The sequence below is a fragment of the Salvelinus namaycush genome, chromosome 10 (genome assembly GCF_016432855.1).
Source record: "Salvelinus namaycush isolate Seneca chromosome 10, SaNama_1.0, whole genome shotgun sequence".
Classification (NCBI taxonomy): Eukaryota; Metazoa; Chordata; class Actinopteri; order Salmoniformes; family Salmonidae; genus Salvelinus; species Salvelinus namaycush.
The window spans coordinates 46363493-46378045 of NC_052316.1; the positions used below are offsets into that span (position 1 = coordinate 46363493).

The 14553-nt window shown below is 47.4% G+C and overlaps 1 protein-coding gene across 4 annotated transcripts in view; it reads left to right on the forward strand.

The window, feature by feature from the left end:
* Positions 1–14553, forward strand: part of farp2 (FERM, RhoGEF and pleckstrin domain protein 2) — an 88862-nt gene that overhangs the window by 56328 nt on the left and 17981 nt on the right. For 2 of the 4 annotated variants that reach the window (XM_039003012.1, XM_039003014.1), the window contains exons 14-24: positions 26–216; positions 601–690; positions 875–1008; positions 1521–1602; positions 1875–2112; positions 3188–3318; positions 5827–5895; positions 6939–7028; positions 8995–9077; positions 9287–9405; positions 11134–11297. In XM_039003012.1, coding sequence (XP_038858940.1) covers positions 26–216; positions 601–690; positions 875–1008; positions 1521–1602; positions 1875–2112; positions 3188–3318; positions 5827–5895; positions 6939–7028; positions 8995–9077; positions 9287–9405; positions 11134–11297 — 1391 coding nt within the window. The remainder of the gene's footprint in view (positions 1–25; positions 217–600; positions 691–874; positions 1009–1520; positions 1603–1874; positions 2113–3187; positions 3319–5826; positions 5896–6938; positions 7029–8994; positions 9078–9286; positions 9406–11133; positions 11298–14553) is intronic. The other 2 variants (XM_039003013.1, XM_039003015.1) reach the window with 2 other exon arrangements.

A 14553-nucleotide genomic window follows, 5' to 3' on the forward strand; every position in this document is an offset into this window, starting at 1 on the left:
TTTGTTGCTCTTTCCCCTCTCCCAGGGTCCTCTATGGACAGCCCCCAGCTCTCCCCGTTCAACTCGAAGAGCTCTCCCCTCTGCCTGTCCCCCTCCTTCCAGATGTCTACGCTGAGTCTCCCGGGGGCGGGCCAAGCCCCCTCGCCCCTACAGAGCCCCATCCTGAGTGAGGTGGGCACCAACAGGCTAGAGGAGGAGGAGGAGGGCAGGAGGAAGGTACACTGTCTGCCTCTATTGATCCTGTCAGTTGATTCATTAATCAACCGATCATTCAATCACATTTGTTTTAGGTGGATCATTTTTTTTACATGGTGATTGGGTGTGAATTCTTGTTAAATCATAATTGTAAGAGATAACAAACTGTCCTTTCCTCTAAAAAATAAAATAGATTTTAAATCGTCTCCAGAGTTCCATACACGTTGTTTTTTTGAAAGCCTGTGCTTTGCAATTTGCGCACGGTTAATGTTGCATGAAATTTATCAGTGCCAAATTCACTTTATTTTAATCTTATGAGCTATATTTTCCATAAAGCTGTTTTGATATATTGGCTGAATACTGGTGTATCCAGTGTTGACATGACCTGATGGTCTCGTTCCTCAGCGATATCCCACCGACAAGGCCTACTTCATTGCCAAAGAGATTCTAACCACAGAGAGGACCTACCTGAAAGACCTAGAGGTTATCACAGTGGTGAGCGATACACGCAGTGTGTGTGTTTCAACTGTGGCTGTGTACAGTATTATGTTCTTATTAATTTATTTTTAACTGCAGTAGCCTGTTCCCAGATCAGTTTGTGCAGTCTTTCCATAAGAATATGTTGGTAACAAGGCTTGTGTTCTAATGCTAAAATCTGTGTCCTTTTCTCTCCCGTCAGTGGTTCCGCAGTGCTGTGATCAAAGAGAACGCCATGCCAGAGGGTCTGATGGCCCTGCTGTTCTCGAACATCGACCCCATTTACGAGTTCCACCGGGGATTCCTCAAGGAGATCGACCAGAGACTAGCTTTATGGTCAGTGCTGCTCTCCTCACATGTATCTACATATACAAAAACATTACACTAATGCTGTGGTAATCTACATATATAAAACAGACTAATCTACATATATAAAACATTTGACTAATGCTGTGGTAATCTACATATGTAAAACAGACTAATCTACATATATAAAACATTAGACTAATGCAGTGGTAATCTACATATATAAAACATTAGACTAATGCTGTGCTAATCTACATATATAAAACATTTGACGAATGCTGTGGTAATCTACATATGTAAAACAGACTAATCTACATATGTAAAACATTAGACTAATGCTGTGCTAATCTTATCAAATGAGAAGATCTATGTTACACTAAGCCTTCTGACAAAGGGAAGAGTACGGCAACACTGAAAGATGGAACGCAGAAATTCTATTTATTTTAATTTTAAAAAATGAGACTTTTTTTTAATTTTTTACTGTCAAAGCTACAGTATGTAGTCAAAAGTATTTATTTTATGGGTGGTTTGTTTGTGACCAGGGAGGGGCGCTCTAACGCTCATGTGAAGGGAGACTTCCAGAGGATTGGAGACGTCATGCTGAGGAACATGTGTGCTCTCAAGGTGAGCCTGGACTCCTGTCACCACCTGGTTGTTCAGACGGGTTACTACTACTACACACTATAGTCCGATGGGAGACTGCTGCTGTACAAAACAGGGATGGGATAAACCGTTTTAACTCCATTGTCATGTGTAAGCTTAGTACTGCATCTGTTTGCGTTAAGTTTGGAAAGGGAAGTGATTTTTAACACCGTGTCCACACTAACTCAGACCATTCGCGTGTTTTTATAAAGGGATCCCTGCTTTGAGCTTGTTCTTCCTGCTTCCCTCCTCAGGTGTTTACCAGCTACCTGCAGAAACACGACGAGGTGCTGACCGAGCTGGAGAAGGCCACCAAGCGCCTGAAGAAGCTGGAGACGGTGTATAAGGAGTTTGAGCTTCAGAAGGTGTGTTACCTGCCTCTCAACACGTTCCTGCTGAAGCCCATCCAGCGCCTCATGCACTACAAACTGATCCTAGAGAGACTGTGTAAACACTACAGCCCAGACCACCTCGACCACAACAACTGCAGAGGTGAGAACGATACGTGGCTGATGGGTGGGAGGTTCCTCAGGGGACCATAGTGCTGGCTGATGGGCGGGAGGTTCCTCAGGGGACCACAGTGCTGGCTGATGGGTGGGAGGTTCCTCTGACCTGTCACTTTGAGAACGCTACGTGGCTGATAGGTGGGAGGTTCCTCTGAGCTGTCACATTGAGAACGCTACGTGGCTGATGGGTGGGAGGTTCCTCTGAGCTGTCACATAGAGAACGCTACGTGGCTGATGGGTGGGAGGTTCCTCTGAGCTGTCACATTGAGAACGCTACGTGGCTGATGGGTGGGAGGTTCCTCTGAGCTGTCACATAGAGAACGCTACGTGGCTGATGGGTGGGAGGTTCCTCTGAGCTGTCACATTGAGAACGCTACGTGGCTGATGGGTGGGAGGTTCCTCTGAGCTGTCACATAGAGAACGCTACGTGGCTGATGGGTGGAAGGTTCCTCTGAGCTGTCACATTGAGAACGCTACGTGGCTGATGGGTGGGAGGTTCCTCTGAGCTGTCACATTGAGAACGCTACGTGGCTGATGGGTGGGAGGTTCCTCTGAGCTGTCACATTGAGAACGCTACGTGGCTGATGGGTGGGAGGTTCCTCTGAGCTGTCACTTTGAGAACGCTACGTGGCTGATGGGTGGGAGGTCCCTCAGAGGACAATAGAGCTGTCAGATCATAGTAATAGAATCCAGAGAATGGGCGTGCCCTTTTTTAAGTTAAAGATGGCATAATGGGTGGACTGGCAGCCATTGCGAGTGTACCTGTGAGTTTACCAGTCAAATTGCCAGGGTTAGAGATGCCAATCCTTTTTATATGGATTATATTTCTATGAGTCAGATACCTAGCCCTCCTGCTCGTTTCTGCTTAAGAGACCTGGGTAATGTTCAGCAGGGAGAAAATGTTCAGAATGGGTTGGTAATCATGGGCCCGAGCTAAGCAGCCACCATCTTGTCATATTCCCTGATGTTTGTATCCCTCCTGTGTGGATCCTCAACCCTCCTGTATGGATTCTTTCCCCTCCTGTATGTACCCTTATCCCTTTCTCCCTCCTTATCTACAGAGGCCCTGAAGGAGGTGGCAGAGATGGCCACTCAGCTCCAGAGTAGTTTGATCCGCCTGGAGAACTTCCAGAAGCTGTCTGAGCTCCAGAGAGACCTGATCGGCATCGAGAACCTCACTGCGCCCGGCAGGGTGAGTCTAGTACCTCGTAGAACCTCACTGCGCCCGGCAGGGGTGAGTCTAGTACCTCGTAGAACCTCACTGCGCCCGGCAGGGTGAGTCTAGTACCTCGTAGAACCTCACTGCGCCCGGCAGGGGTGAGTCTAGTACCTCGTAGAACCTCACTGCGCCCGGCAGGGTGAGTCTATTACCTCGTAGAACCTCACTGCGCCCGGCAGGGTGAGTCTAGTACCTCGTAGAACCTCACTGTGCCCGGCAGGGTGAGTCTAGTACCTCGTAGAACCTCACTGCGCCCGGCAGGGGTGAGTCTAGTACCTCGTAGAACCTCACTGCGCCCGGCGGGGTGAGTCTAGTACCTCGTAGAACCTCACTGCGCCCGGCGGGGTGAGTCTAGTACCTCGTAGAACCTCACTGCGCCCGGCGGGGTGAGTCTAGTACCTCGTAGAACCTCACTGCGCCCGGCGGGGTGAGTCTAGTACCTCGTAGAACCTCACTGCGCCCGGCGGGGTGAGTCTAGTACCTCGTAGAACCTCACTGCGCCCGGCAGGGTGAGTCTAGTACCTCGTAGAACCTCACTGCGCCCGGCAGGGTGAGTCTAGTACCTCGTAGAACCTCACTGCGCCCGGCAGGGTGAGTCTAGTACCTCGTAGAACCTCACTGCGCCCGGCAGGGTGAGTCTAGTACCTCGTAGAACCTCACTGCGCCCGGCAGGGTGAGTCTAGTACCTCGTAGAGGGAGACTGGGCACCAGTACTGTAGTACTCAAGTCCAGGAGATAGACTTGAACAAACGCTGGAGACTTGAACACTTAGTGACTTGACTACATCACTGCACAAAATGCACAATATGCTCAACTCTTACTAAGTTCTGTAGGGTGAATGAGTCTTTGGGTGCTGTAGCAGGAGTAATCTGACTGCTTTGAAGAAGACGTACCGCACTCACAAATAAAGTAGAACTATTTTTCCATCAGTGGTCAGGGTGAGAGCAGTATTCAGGGGAGGTAGACTGCGGCGATGCAGGATGATAATAAACTCAGCAAAAAAGAAACGTCCCTTTTTCAGGACCCTGTCTTTCAAAGATAATTCGAAAAAATCCAAATAACTACACATATCTTCTTTGTAAAGGGTTTAAACACTGTTTCCCATGCTTGTTCAATGAACCATAAACCATTAATGAATATGCAAACGGTCGTTAAGACACTAACAGCTTACAGACGGTAGGCAATTAAGGTCAGGTATGAAAACTTAGGACACTAAAGAGACCTTTCTACTGACTCTGAAAAACACCAAAAGAAAGATGCCCAGGGTCCCTGCTCATCTGCGTGAATGTGACTTAGGCATGCTGCAAGGAGGCATGAGGACTGCAGATGTGGCCAGGGCAATAAATTGCAATGTCCATACTGTGAGACGCCTAAGACGGCGCTACAGGGAGACAGGACGGACAGCTGATCGTCTTCGCAGTGGCAGATCACGTGTAACAACACCTGCACAGGATCGGTACATCCGAACATCACATCTGCTGGACAGGTACAGGATGGCAACAACAACTGCCCGAGTTTCACCAGGAACGCACAATCCCTCCATCCGTGCTCAGACTGTCCGCAATAGGCTGAGAGAGGGTGAACTGAGGGCTTGTAGGCCTGTTGTAAGGCAGGTCCTCACCAGACATCACCGGCAACAACGTCGCCTATGGGCACAAACCCACCGTCGCTGGACCAGACAGGACTAGCAAAAGTGTTCTTCACTGACGAGTCGCGGTCTTGTCTCACCAGAGGTAATGGTCGGATTCGTGTTTATCGTCGGAGTGAGCATTACACCGAGGCCTGTACTCTGGAGCGGGATCGATTTGGAGGTGGAGGGTCCGTCATGGTCTGGGGCGGTGTGTCACAGCATCATCGGACTGCGCTTGTTGTCATTGCAGGCAATCTCAACGCTATGCTTTACATCCTCCTCCCTCATGTGGTACCCTTCCTGCAGGCTCATCCTGACATGACCCTCCAGCATGACAATGCCATCAGCCATACTGCTCGTTCTGTGCGTGATTTCCTGCAAGACAGGAATGTCAGTGTCCTGCCATGGCCAGCGAAGAGCCCGGATCTCAATCCCACTGAGCACGTCTGGAACCTGTTGGATCGGAGGGTGAGGGCTAGGGCCATTCCACCCAGAAATGCCCGGGAACTTGCAAGTGCCTTGGTGGAAGAGTGGGGTAACATCTCACATCAAGAACTGGCAAATCTGGTGCAGTCCATGAGGAGAAGATGCACTGCAGTACTTAATGCAGCTGGTGGCCACACCAGATACTGACTGTTACTTTTGATTTTGACCCCCCCTCCTTTTGTTCAGGGACACATTATTCCATTTCATGTCTGTGGAACTTGTTCAGTTTATGTCTCAGTTGTTGAATCTTATGTTCATACAAATATTTACACATGTTAAGTTTGCTGAAAATAAACGCAGTTGACAGTGAGAGGACGTCTCTTTTTTTTTGCTGAGTTTTTAATATCTACTTTTCTGGTTTTCAGGAGTTCATTCGAGAGGGTTGTCTGTACAAGCTGACCAAAAAAGGCCTGCAGCAAAGGATGTTTTTCCTGGTGAGTAACAGTTTCAACAATCCCTTTGTTTTTTGATTTCTATCTTTTATACAAGCTGAGAAAATGATCAGTATCACTGAGACAATGTGAGTTTATCTCGTGACTCCTCCCGTCTTTCCTCGGTCTCCTGTATTATTTATATTTTAGTCATTTTAGCAGGCTCTTATCCAGGAGTGACTTACTTTACACTGTTATGAACTAATAGGGAGATGATCTCAATGAGACAAACCTGGACAAATAAAGGTTCAATATATTGATGTGTATCTTTCCTCTCGGTCTTCAGATATTTAATGTTTCATGCCAGTTAGTGGTTCCCTCAGTATAAACTATTAGGATTAGCGTTGTCACGGTACCGGTATTGCCATACTAGGAGGTAAGGAAGGAAAGGAAACGACATGAAGTGGACTTCATTTCTTGAGGAAAACGGTCCTAATGTTGGAGAGAAAAACAGCCTTGTGTTGACCACCAGAGTCACATTTATTTCCCCAAGCTATATCACACAATATGTTACATACAGTAGGTTTTCAACGGACTAAAGAGTTCAGTCTGCTTTGGGTGTTCTTTTCTGCCATTCGAAAATCTGGTATCGTAGTATCGCCATACTGTTATCGTAGTCTCTGCCGAATCCACAGCAACGGAATGTTCCGGTTTTCAATGGAAATGGAAAGAGACTGTAACTTCCGTTTTTGGATGTTAACGACGGGCTTGTTCGACATTACAGCTGACAGTGCAGGCGACTGCCTACTGACTGATCTATAAGTCACCTTTCATCATAAATAACGACTCATTATTACTTGTAGATCAGTCAGTCAGTCACTGTTTACCCACAATGCATCATGGATTTGATGCTCTCAAACACTCCATATTCACTCCTCCACATTTACAGGATTGCTTGAACAGTTTTTTTGTAGGGGGATCTAGTTTCAGAAGTTTATTTTACGCCTGCAACATTAGGTTACTGGTATCATGACAACCCTAATTAGGATAACAATATTGTTATGTCATGGTGTATCTCATGGTCTATGTACGGTCTTTCCTCTCAGTTCTCTGACCAGCTCCTGTACACGAGTAAAGGTGTGACGGCCACAAACCAGTTCAAGGTCCATGGCCAGCTGCCTCTGCACGGCATGATCGTGAGTATAAGCTGCCTGCCGTTTGTTAGCCTGCCCTGTTGACCCCTGACCTCGCTGTGGTAACCTGACCTCGCTGTGGTAACCTGACCTCGCTGTGGTAACCTGACCTCGCTGTGGTAACCTGACCTCGCCGTGGTAACCTGACCTCGCCGTGGTAACCTGACCTCGCCGTGGTAACCTGACCTCGCCGTGGTAACCTGACCTCGCCGTGGTAACCTGACCTCGCCGTGGTAACCTGACCTCGCCGTGGTAACCTGACCTAGCCGTGGTAACCTGACCTAGCCGTGACAACCTGACCTAGCCGTGACAACCTGACCTAGCCGTGACAACCTGACCTAGCCGTGACAACCTGACCTCGCCGTGACAACCTGACCTCGCCGTGACAACCTGACCTCGCCGTGACAAACTGCTGCTAATAAAATACTTACTAGGGTTACAAAATTCAGAAGTCTTAGTTGTAGGATTACAGAAATCCTGATTTCCCTCCTGATTCCGGTAATCTTTCAACTGAGTTTTCTGGAAAAACTAGGAATTAGCAACCCGTATTGTGAATGACTGTTTCCTTCCTATTATTTTTGGATTGAATTATTACTCATGTATATGTGTAACTATCTGATTCAGCAAGTCGTCCCCATGACGACAAAATGGACATTTCAGAAAACATCACGTTCATGGGCTGCTCTGAGCTCGATTCAATCCGTAGTGCGGAAGATCTGCGTTCACGGTAAACGCTGAATTTGTCGGCTCCATCGGAAATTACCTTTCAAATGTCAACCGTGCTACAACGCAGATCTTCTACGCTACGGATTGAATTGAGCCCCAAGCTACTGAAAGGTTTAATATCATCATCCCTCAGCTGTCATGGTTGTTCAGTTTTCTGAAGAGTCAGACAGAAGGAAACTGAGGGCGATAAGTCACTGCTAAGGGAATCTTACACCAGATCAGGGAGACGTGTGAGGTTTTTCCATTGCATTCTATAATAAAGAGTAGCACTGTGTTGAGTTGGGGGAAGTTGGAGGTCAGGGTGGGGGTTTGACTGAGGGTCAAGTTTGTTGGTCAGTGAGACGACCTCGAGGTCCCTGCTTTGGTCTAACCTGCGTCTCTGCTTCTTCACTTGTGATGCAGCTCATAGTTTTGGATGCTCCGGTGAGTACTCTGGGTTCTGTTGGCTAGGGCACGCAGCCCTGCTCCCTCTCCCGTGCTGGTGGAGACAAAACAACGCTTAGATGTGGGCTCTGACGACGAGTCTTTGAATTGGAGAAAGAAGCTGTGTTAGAATTTTTTATTTATTTAACCTTTATTTAACTAGGCAAGTCAGTTAAGAACAAATTCTTATTTTCAATGACGGCCTAGTTAACTGCCTTGTCAGCTCTGGGATTCGATCTGGCCTGGGGGGGGTTACAAGTCCAATGCTCTAACCACTAGGCTGCCCCAAATGCCACATGCCAGATGTAAATACCCCCAGGACAGACGGATGTGCAGTAGATACCCCCCCAGGCCAGACGGATGTGCAGTAGATACTCTCCCCCCAGGCCAGACGGATGTGCAGTTGATACCCCCCCCAGGCCAGGCGGATGTGCAGTAGATACCCCCCCCGGGCCAGGCGGATGTGCAGTAGATACCCCCCCCCCCCCCCCCCCAGGCCAGACGGATGTGCAGTAGATACCCCCCCCCCCCCCCCCAGGCCAGACGGATGTGCAGTAGATACCCCCCCCCAGGCTAGAAGGATGTGCAGTAGATTACCCCCCCCCCCCCCAGACCAGACAGATGTGCGGTAGATACCCCCCCCAGTCCGAGAAGCTTTTGGCAGGCCTTCCTTTGATCTGTTATACCTCAAGTTCCCCTGTTGCTCTTGTCCAATCCCATGAGAGCTGGTGGTAGGGGCCAAAAGACCAACGTACCTTTGCTGATAAACCATCTTACTGTGTTTCTCCCCCCCCCCCCACCCCCTCCCTTCCATCCTTAGGTGGAAGAGAGTGAGAATGAGTGGTCTGTCCCTCACTGCTTCACCATCTACTCTGCCCAGAGGACCATTGTGGTGGCAGCCAGGTAAACACACAGGAGTTTCACACACACACACACACACACACACAGAACTGTCAAAAATCAAGGAAACGTTATGCTTTTTAATCTAAAGACAAATGGAAAATCTTCATTTTAATTGTGAACCGGAGTTGGTTAAAGTCCTGAGTCGTGAACCCACCCTGTTCACTTCATCAGCTGATCTGTATAACCTCCCTGTGTGGATGTGATTGTAGCTCGAAGGTGGAGATGGGGAAATGGATAGAGGATCTCAACATGGCAATAGAGATGGCCAAGAAATCTCAGGAGAAATCAGACCTGTTCCTGGACCCAGGGCTGTGTGATCGCTCCAACAGTAAGACATAGAATTACCCCTCTCTGTGATCGCTCCAACAGTAAGACGTAGCATTACCCCTCTCTGTGATCGCTCCAACAGTAAGACATAGAATTACCCCTCTCTGTGATCGCTCCAACAGTAAGACATAGAATTACCCCTCTCTGTGATCGCTCCAACAGTAAGACGTAGCATTACCCCGCCCTGTGGCGATCCCGGCATTACCCCGCCCTGTGGCGATCCCGGCATTACCCCGCCCGGCATTACCCCGCCCTGTAGCGATCCCGGCATTACCCCGCCCTGTAGTGTATCGTTAGGGTATCGTTAGGATCTATAGTACTTGTGCATGCACCTGGATGTAGCCTACAGTATTAGATCCCTCTTTGTTTTTATAGTGATAATGTTTTTAAATTGTCTTTTCCCCTTTTGTTGTGAAACCAACTAGCCTCTTGGGCTGGATATTGTTGGAACCAACTAGCCTCTTGGGCTGGATATTGTTGTTGGAACCAACTAGCCTCTTGGGCTGGATATTGTTGTTGGAACCAACTAGCCTCGTGGGCTGGATATTGTTGGAACCAACTAGCCTCTTGGGCTGGATATTGTTGGAACCAACTAGCCTCGTGGGCTGGATATTGTTGTGGAACCAACTAGCCTCGTGGGCTGGATATTGTTGTGGAACCAACTAGCCTCTTGGGCTGGATATTGTTGTTGGAACCAACTAGCCTCTTGGGCTGGATATTGTTGTGGAACCAACTAGCCTCTTGGGCTGGATATTGTTGTGGAACCAACTAGCCTCTTGGGCTGGATATTGTTGTGGAACCAACTAGCCTCTTGGGCTGGATATTGTTGTGGAACCAACTAGCCTCGTGGGCTGGATATTGTTGTGGAACCAACTAGCCTCGTGGGCTGGATATTGTTGTGGAACCAACTAGCCTCGTGGGCTGGATATTGTTGTGGAACCAACTAGCCTCTTGGGCTGGATATTGTTGTGGAACCAACTAGCCTCTTGGGCTGGATATTGTTGGAACCAACTAGCCTCTTGGGCTGGATATTGTTGTGGAACCAACTAGCCTCTTGGGCTGGATATTGTTGGAACCAACTAGCCTCGTGGGCTGGATATTGTTGTTGGAACCAACTAGCTTCTTGGGCTGGATATTGTTGGAACCAACTAGCCTCTTGGGCTGGATATTGTTGGAACCAACTAGCCTCTTGGGCTGGATATTGTTGGAACCAACTAGCCTCTTGGGCTGGATATTGTTGTGGAACCAACTAGCCTCTTGGGCTGGATATTGTTGTTGGAACCAACTAGCTTCTTGGGCTGGATATTGTTGTGGAACCAACTAGCCTCTTGGGCTGGATATTGTTGTGGAACCAACTAGCCTCTTGGGCTGGATATTGTTGGAACCAACTAGCCTCGTGGGCTGGATATTGTTGGAACCAACTAGCCTCGTGGGCTGGATATTGTTGTGGAACCAACTAGCTTCTTGGGCTGGATATTGTTGGAACCAACTAGCCTCTTGGGCTGGATATTGTTGGAACCAACTAGCCTCTTGGGCTGGATATTGTTGTGGGTTTGAAACCATCGCTATATGTGTTGTGTATTTTTATGTCACTGGATTTTCTGGTGCATCCATGGACTGTTGGAGCCAGATGGTGCTCCTATTGGGTGGACTTTTGTACAAATGTACTGTACCCCCTCCCTTTAGATGTAGCTAACCCCTCCCCCCTGCCCCTCCCCTCCTTCCTCAGGGTCGTCGGATGAGGTTTCTCTGGAGCAGGAGTCAGAGGATGACATGTCGTCGTCCCGTAACTCTCTGGATAAGCAGACCCATCACCGTGCCAACAGCACCATGCATGTCTGCTGGCATCGCAACACCAGCGTGTCCATGTCAGATCACAGCCTGGCTGTGGAGGTAGAGACTACAAACAGAGAGAGACACACACACACACACACACACACACACACACACACACACACACACACACACACACACACACTTCGCATCCGATGACTTCCATCACTGCTTGTGGGTTCTCTGATCACTGTATAGTCTGATGCGGGATGAATACTGTCAGCCACAGACACAACACAGAGAGGCCTGTCCCGTAGAGGCACAGACACAACACAGAGAGGCCTGTCCCGTAGAGGCACAGACGCAACACAGAGAGGCCTGTCCCGTAGAGGCACAGACGCAACACAGAGAGGCCTGTCCCGTAGAGGCACAGACGCAACACAGAGAGGCCTGTCCCGTAGAGGCACAGACGCAACACAGAGAGGCCTGTCCCGTAGAGGCACAGACGCAACACAGAGAGGCCTGTCCCGTAGAGGCACAGACGCAACACAGAGAGGCCTGTCCCGTAGAGGCACAGACGCAACACAGAGAGGCCTGTCCCGTAGAGGCACAGACGCAACACAGAGAGGCCTGTCCCGTAGAGGCACAGACGCAACACTATTTCGTGGGTGCTTATTTTTGTCCTATTTCACACATGTACAAGTGTGTGTTACTACATGTGTGAATTGGATATTCGTTTTTTGCATTACCCACCCTCGGAGAGTGGGGTCACCGCCAGGGTCTGCCATTATCAACGGTGACCCTGGAGCAATTAAGAGCCTTGCTCAAGGGCACATCGACATATGTTTCACCTTGTCTGCGATTCATCTTAGCGACTTTTCGGTTATTGTCTAGCGGCACATATAAATCAGATGTTATTGGTTACCTGCACCGAATACAACGGGTGTAGACTTTACCGTGAAATGCTTACTTATGAGCCCTTCCCAACAACGCAGAGTTAAAAAGTAAACAATTATAATAGTAACACGAGGAATAAAATGAAATATACAAGAATGGAGCTATATACAGGAAGTACCAGTACCAGATCAATGTGGAGCTATATACAGGAAGTACCAGTACCAGATCAATGTGGAGCTATATACAGGGAGTACCAGTACCATATCAATGTGAGGCTATATACAGGAAGTACCAGATCAATGTGGTGCTATATACAGGAAGTACCAGATCAATGTGGAGCTATATACAGGAAGTACCAGTACCAGATCAATGTGGTGCTATATACAGGAAGTACCAGATCAATGTGGAGCTATATACAGGAAGTACCAGTACCAGATCAATGTGGCGCTATATACAGGGAGTACCAGATCAATGTGGAGCTATATACAGGGAGTACCAGATCAATGTGGAGCTATATACAGGAAGTACCAGTACCAGATCAATGTGGAGCTATATACAGGAAGTACCAGTACCAGGTCAATGTGGAGCTATATACAGGAAGTACCAGTACCAGATCAATGTGGAGCTATATACAGGAAGTACCAGATCAATGTGGAGCTATATACAGGAAGTACCAGATCAATGTGAGGCTATATACAGGAAGTACCAGTACCAGATCAATGTGGAGCTATATACAGGGAGTACCAGTACCAGATCAATGTGCAGACGTAGATATGTACAGGAAGGCAGGGTAAAGTGACTAGGCATCAGGATAGATAATACGGTATTTGAGGTAGATATGTACATGAAGGCAGGGTAAAGTGACTAGACATCAGGATAGATACTAATAAGGTAGATATGTACATGAAGGCAGGGTAAAGTGACTAGACATCAGGATAGATAATAATAAGGTATTTGAGGTAGATATGTACATGAAGGCAGGGTAAAGTGACTAGGCATCAGGATAGATACTAATAAGGTAGATATGTACATGAAGGCAGGGTAAAGTGACTAGGCATCAGGATAGATACTAATAAGGTAGATATGTACATGAAGGCAGGGTAAAGTGACTAGGCATCAGGATAGATACTAATAAGGTAGATATGTACATGAAGGCAGGGTAAAGTGACTAGGCATCAGGATAGGTACTAATAAGGTAGATATGTACATGAAGGCAGGGTAAAGTGACTAGGCATCAGGATAGATCATATTAATAGTAAAATAAATATCAGAGCAGCAGCAGAAAATGTAAAGTGTGTGTGTAGTGTTTTGTCGGTCTGCGTGTGTGTGTGTGTAGTGTTTTGTGTGGGTGTGTTAATGTAGTGTGTGTGTGTGTAGTGTTTTGTGTGGGTGTGTTAATGTAGTGTGTGTATGTGTAATGTTTTGTGTGGGTGTGTTAATGTAGTGTGTGTGTGTAGTGTTTTGTGTGGGTGTGTTAATGTAGTGTGTGTATGTGTAGTGTTTTGTGTGGGTGTGTTAATGTAGTGTGTGTGTGTGTAGTGTTTTGTGTGGGTGTGTTAATGTAGTGTGTGTATGTGTAGTGTTTTGTGTGGGTGTGTTAATGTAGTGTGTGTATGTGTAGTGTTTTGTGTGGGTGTGTTAATGTAGTGTGTGTATGTGTAGTGTTTTGTGTGGGTGTGTTAATGTAGTGTGTGTATGTGTAGTGTTTTGTGTGGGTGTGTTAATGTAGTGTGTGTATGTGTAGTGTTTTGTGTGGGTGTGTTAATGTAGTGTGTGTGTGTAGTGTTTTGTGTGGGTGTGTTAATGTAGTGTGTGTATGTGTAGTGTTTTGTGTGGGTGTGTTAATGTAGTGTGTGTGTGTGTAGTGTTTTGTGTGGGTGTGTTAATGTAGTGTGGGTGTGTTAATGTAGTGTGTGTGTGTAGTGTTTTGTGTGGGTGTGTTAATGTAGTGTGTGTGTGTAGTGTTTTGTGTGGGTGTGTTAATGTAGTGTGTGTGTGTGTAGTGTTTTGTGTGGGTGTGTTAATGTAGTGTGTGTGTGTGTAGTGTTTTGTGTGGGTGTGTTAATGTAGTGTGTGTGTGTGTAGTGTTTTGTGTGGGTGTGTTAATGTAGTGTGTGGGTGTGTGTAGTGTTTTGTGTGGGTGTGTTAATGTAGTGTTTTGTGTGGGTGTGTTAATGTAGTGTGTGGGTGTGTGTAGTGTTTTGTGTGGGTGTGTTAATGTAGTGTGTGGGTGTGTGTAGTGTTTTGTGTGGGTGTGTTAATGTAGTGTGTGGGTGTGTGTAGTGTTTTGTGTGGGTGTGTTAATGTAGTGTGTGTGTGTGTAGTGTTTTGTGTGGGTGTGTTAATGTAGTGTGTGTATGTGTAGTGTTTTGTGTGGGTGTGTTAATGTAGTGTGTGTATGTGTAGTGTTTTGTGTGGGTGTGTTAATGTAGTGTGTGTATGTGTAATGTTTTGTGTGGGTGTGTTAATGTAGTGTGTG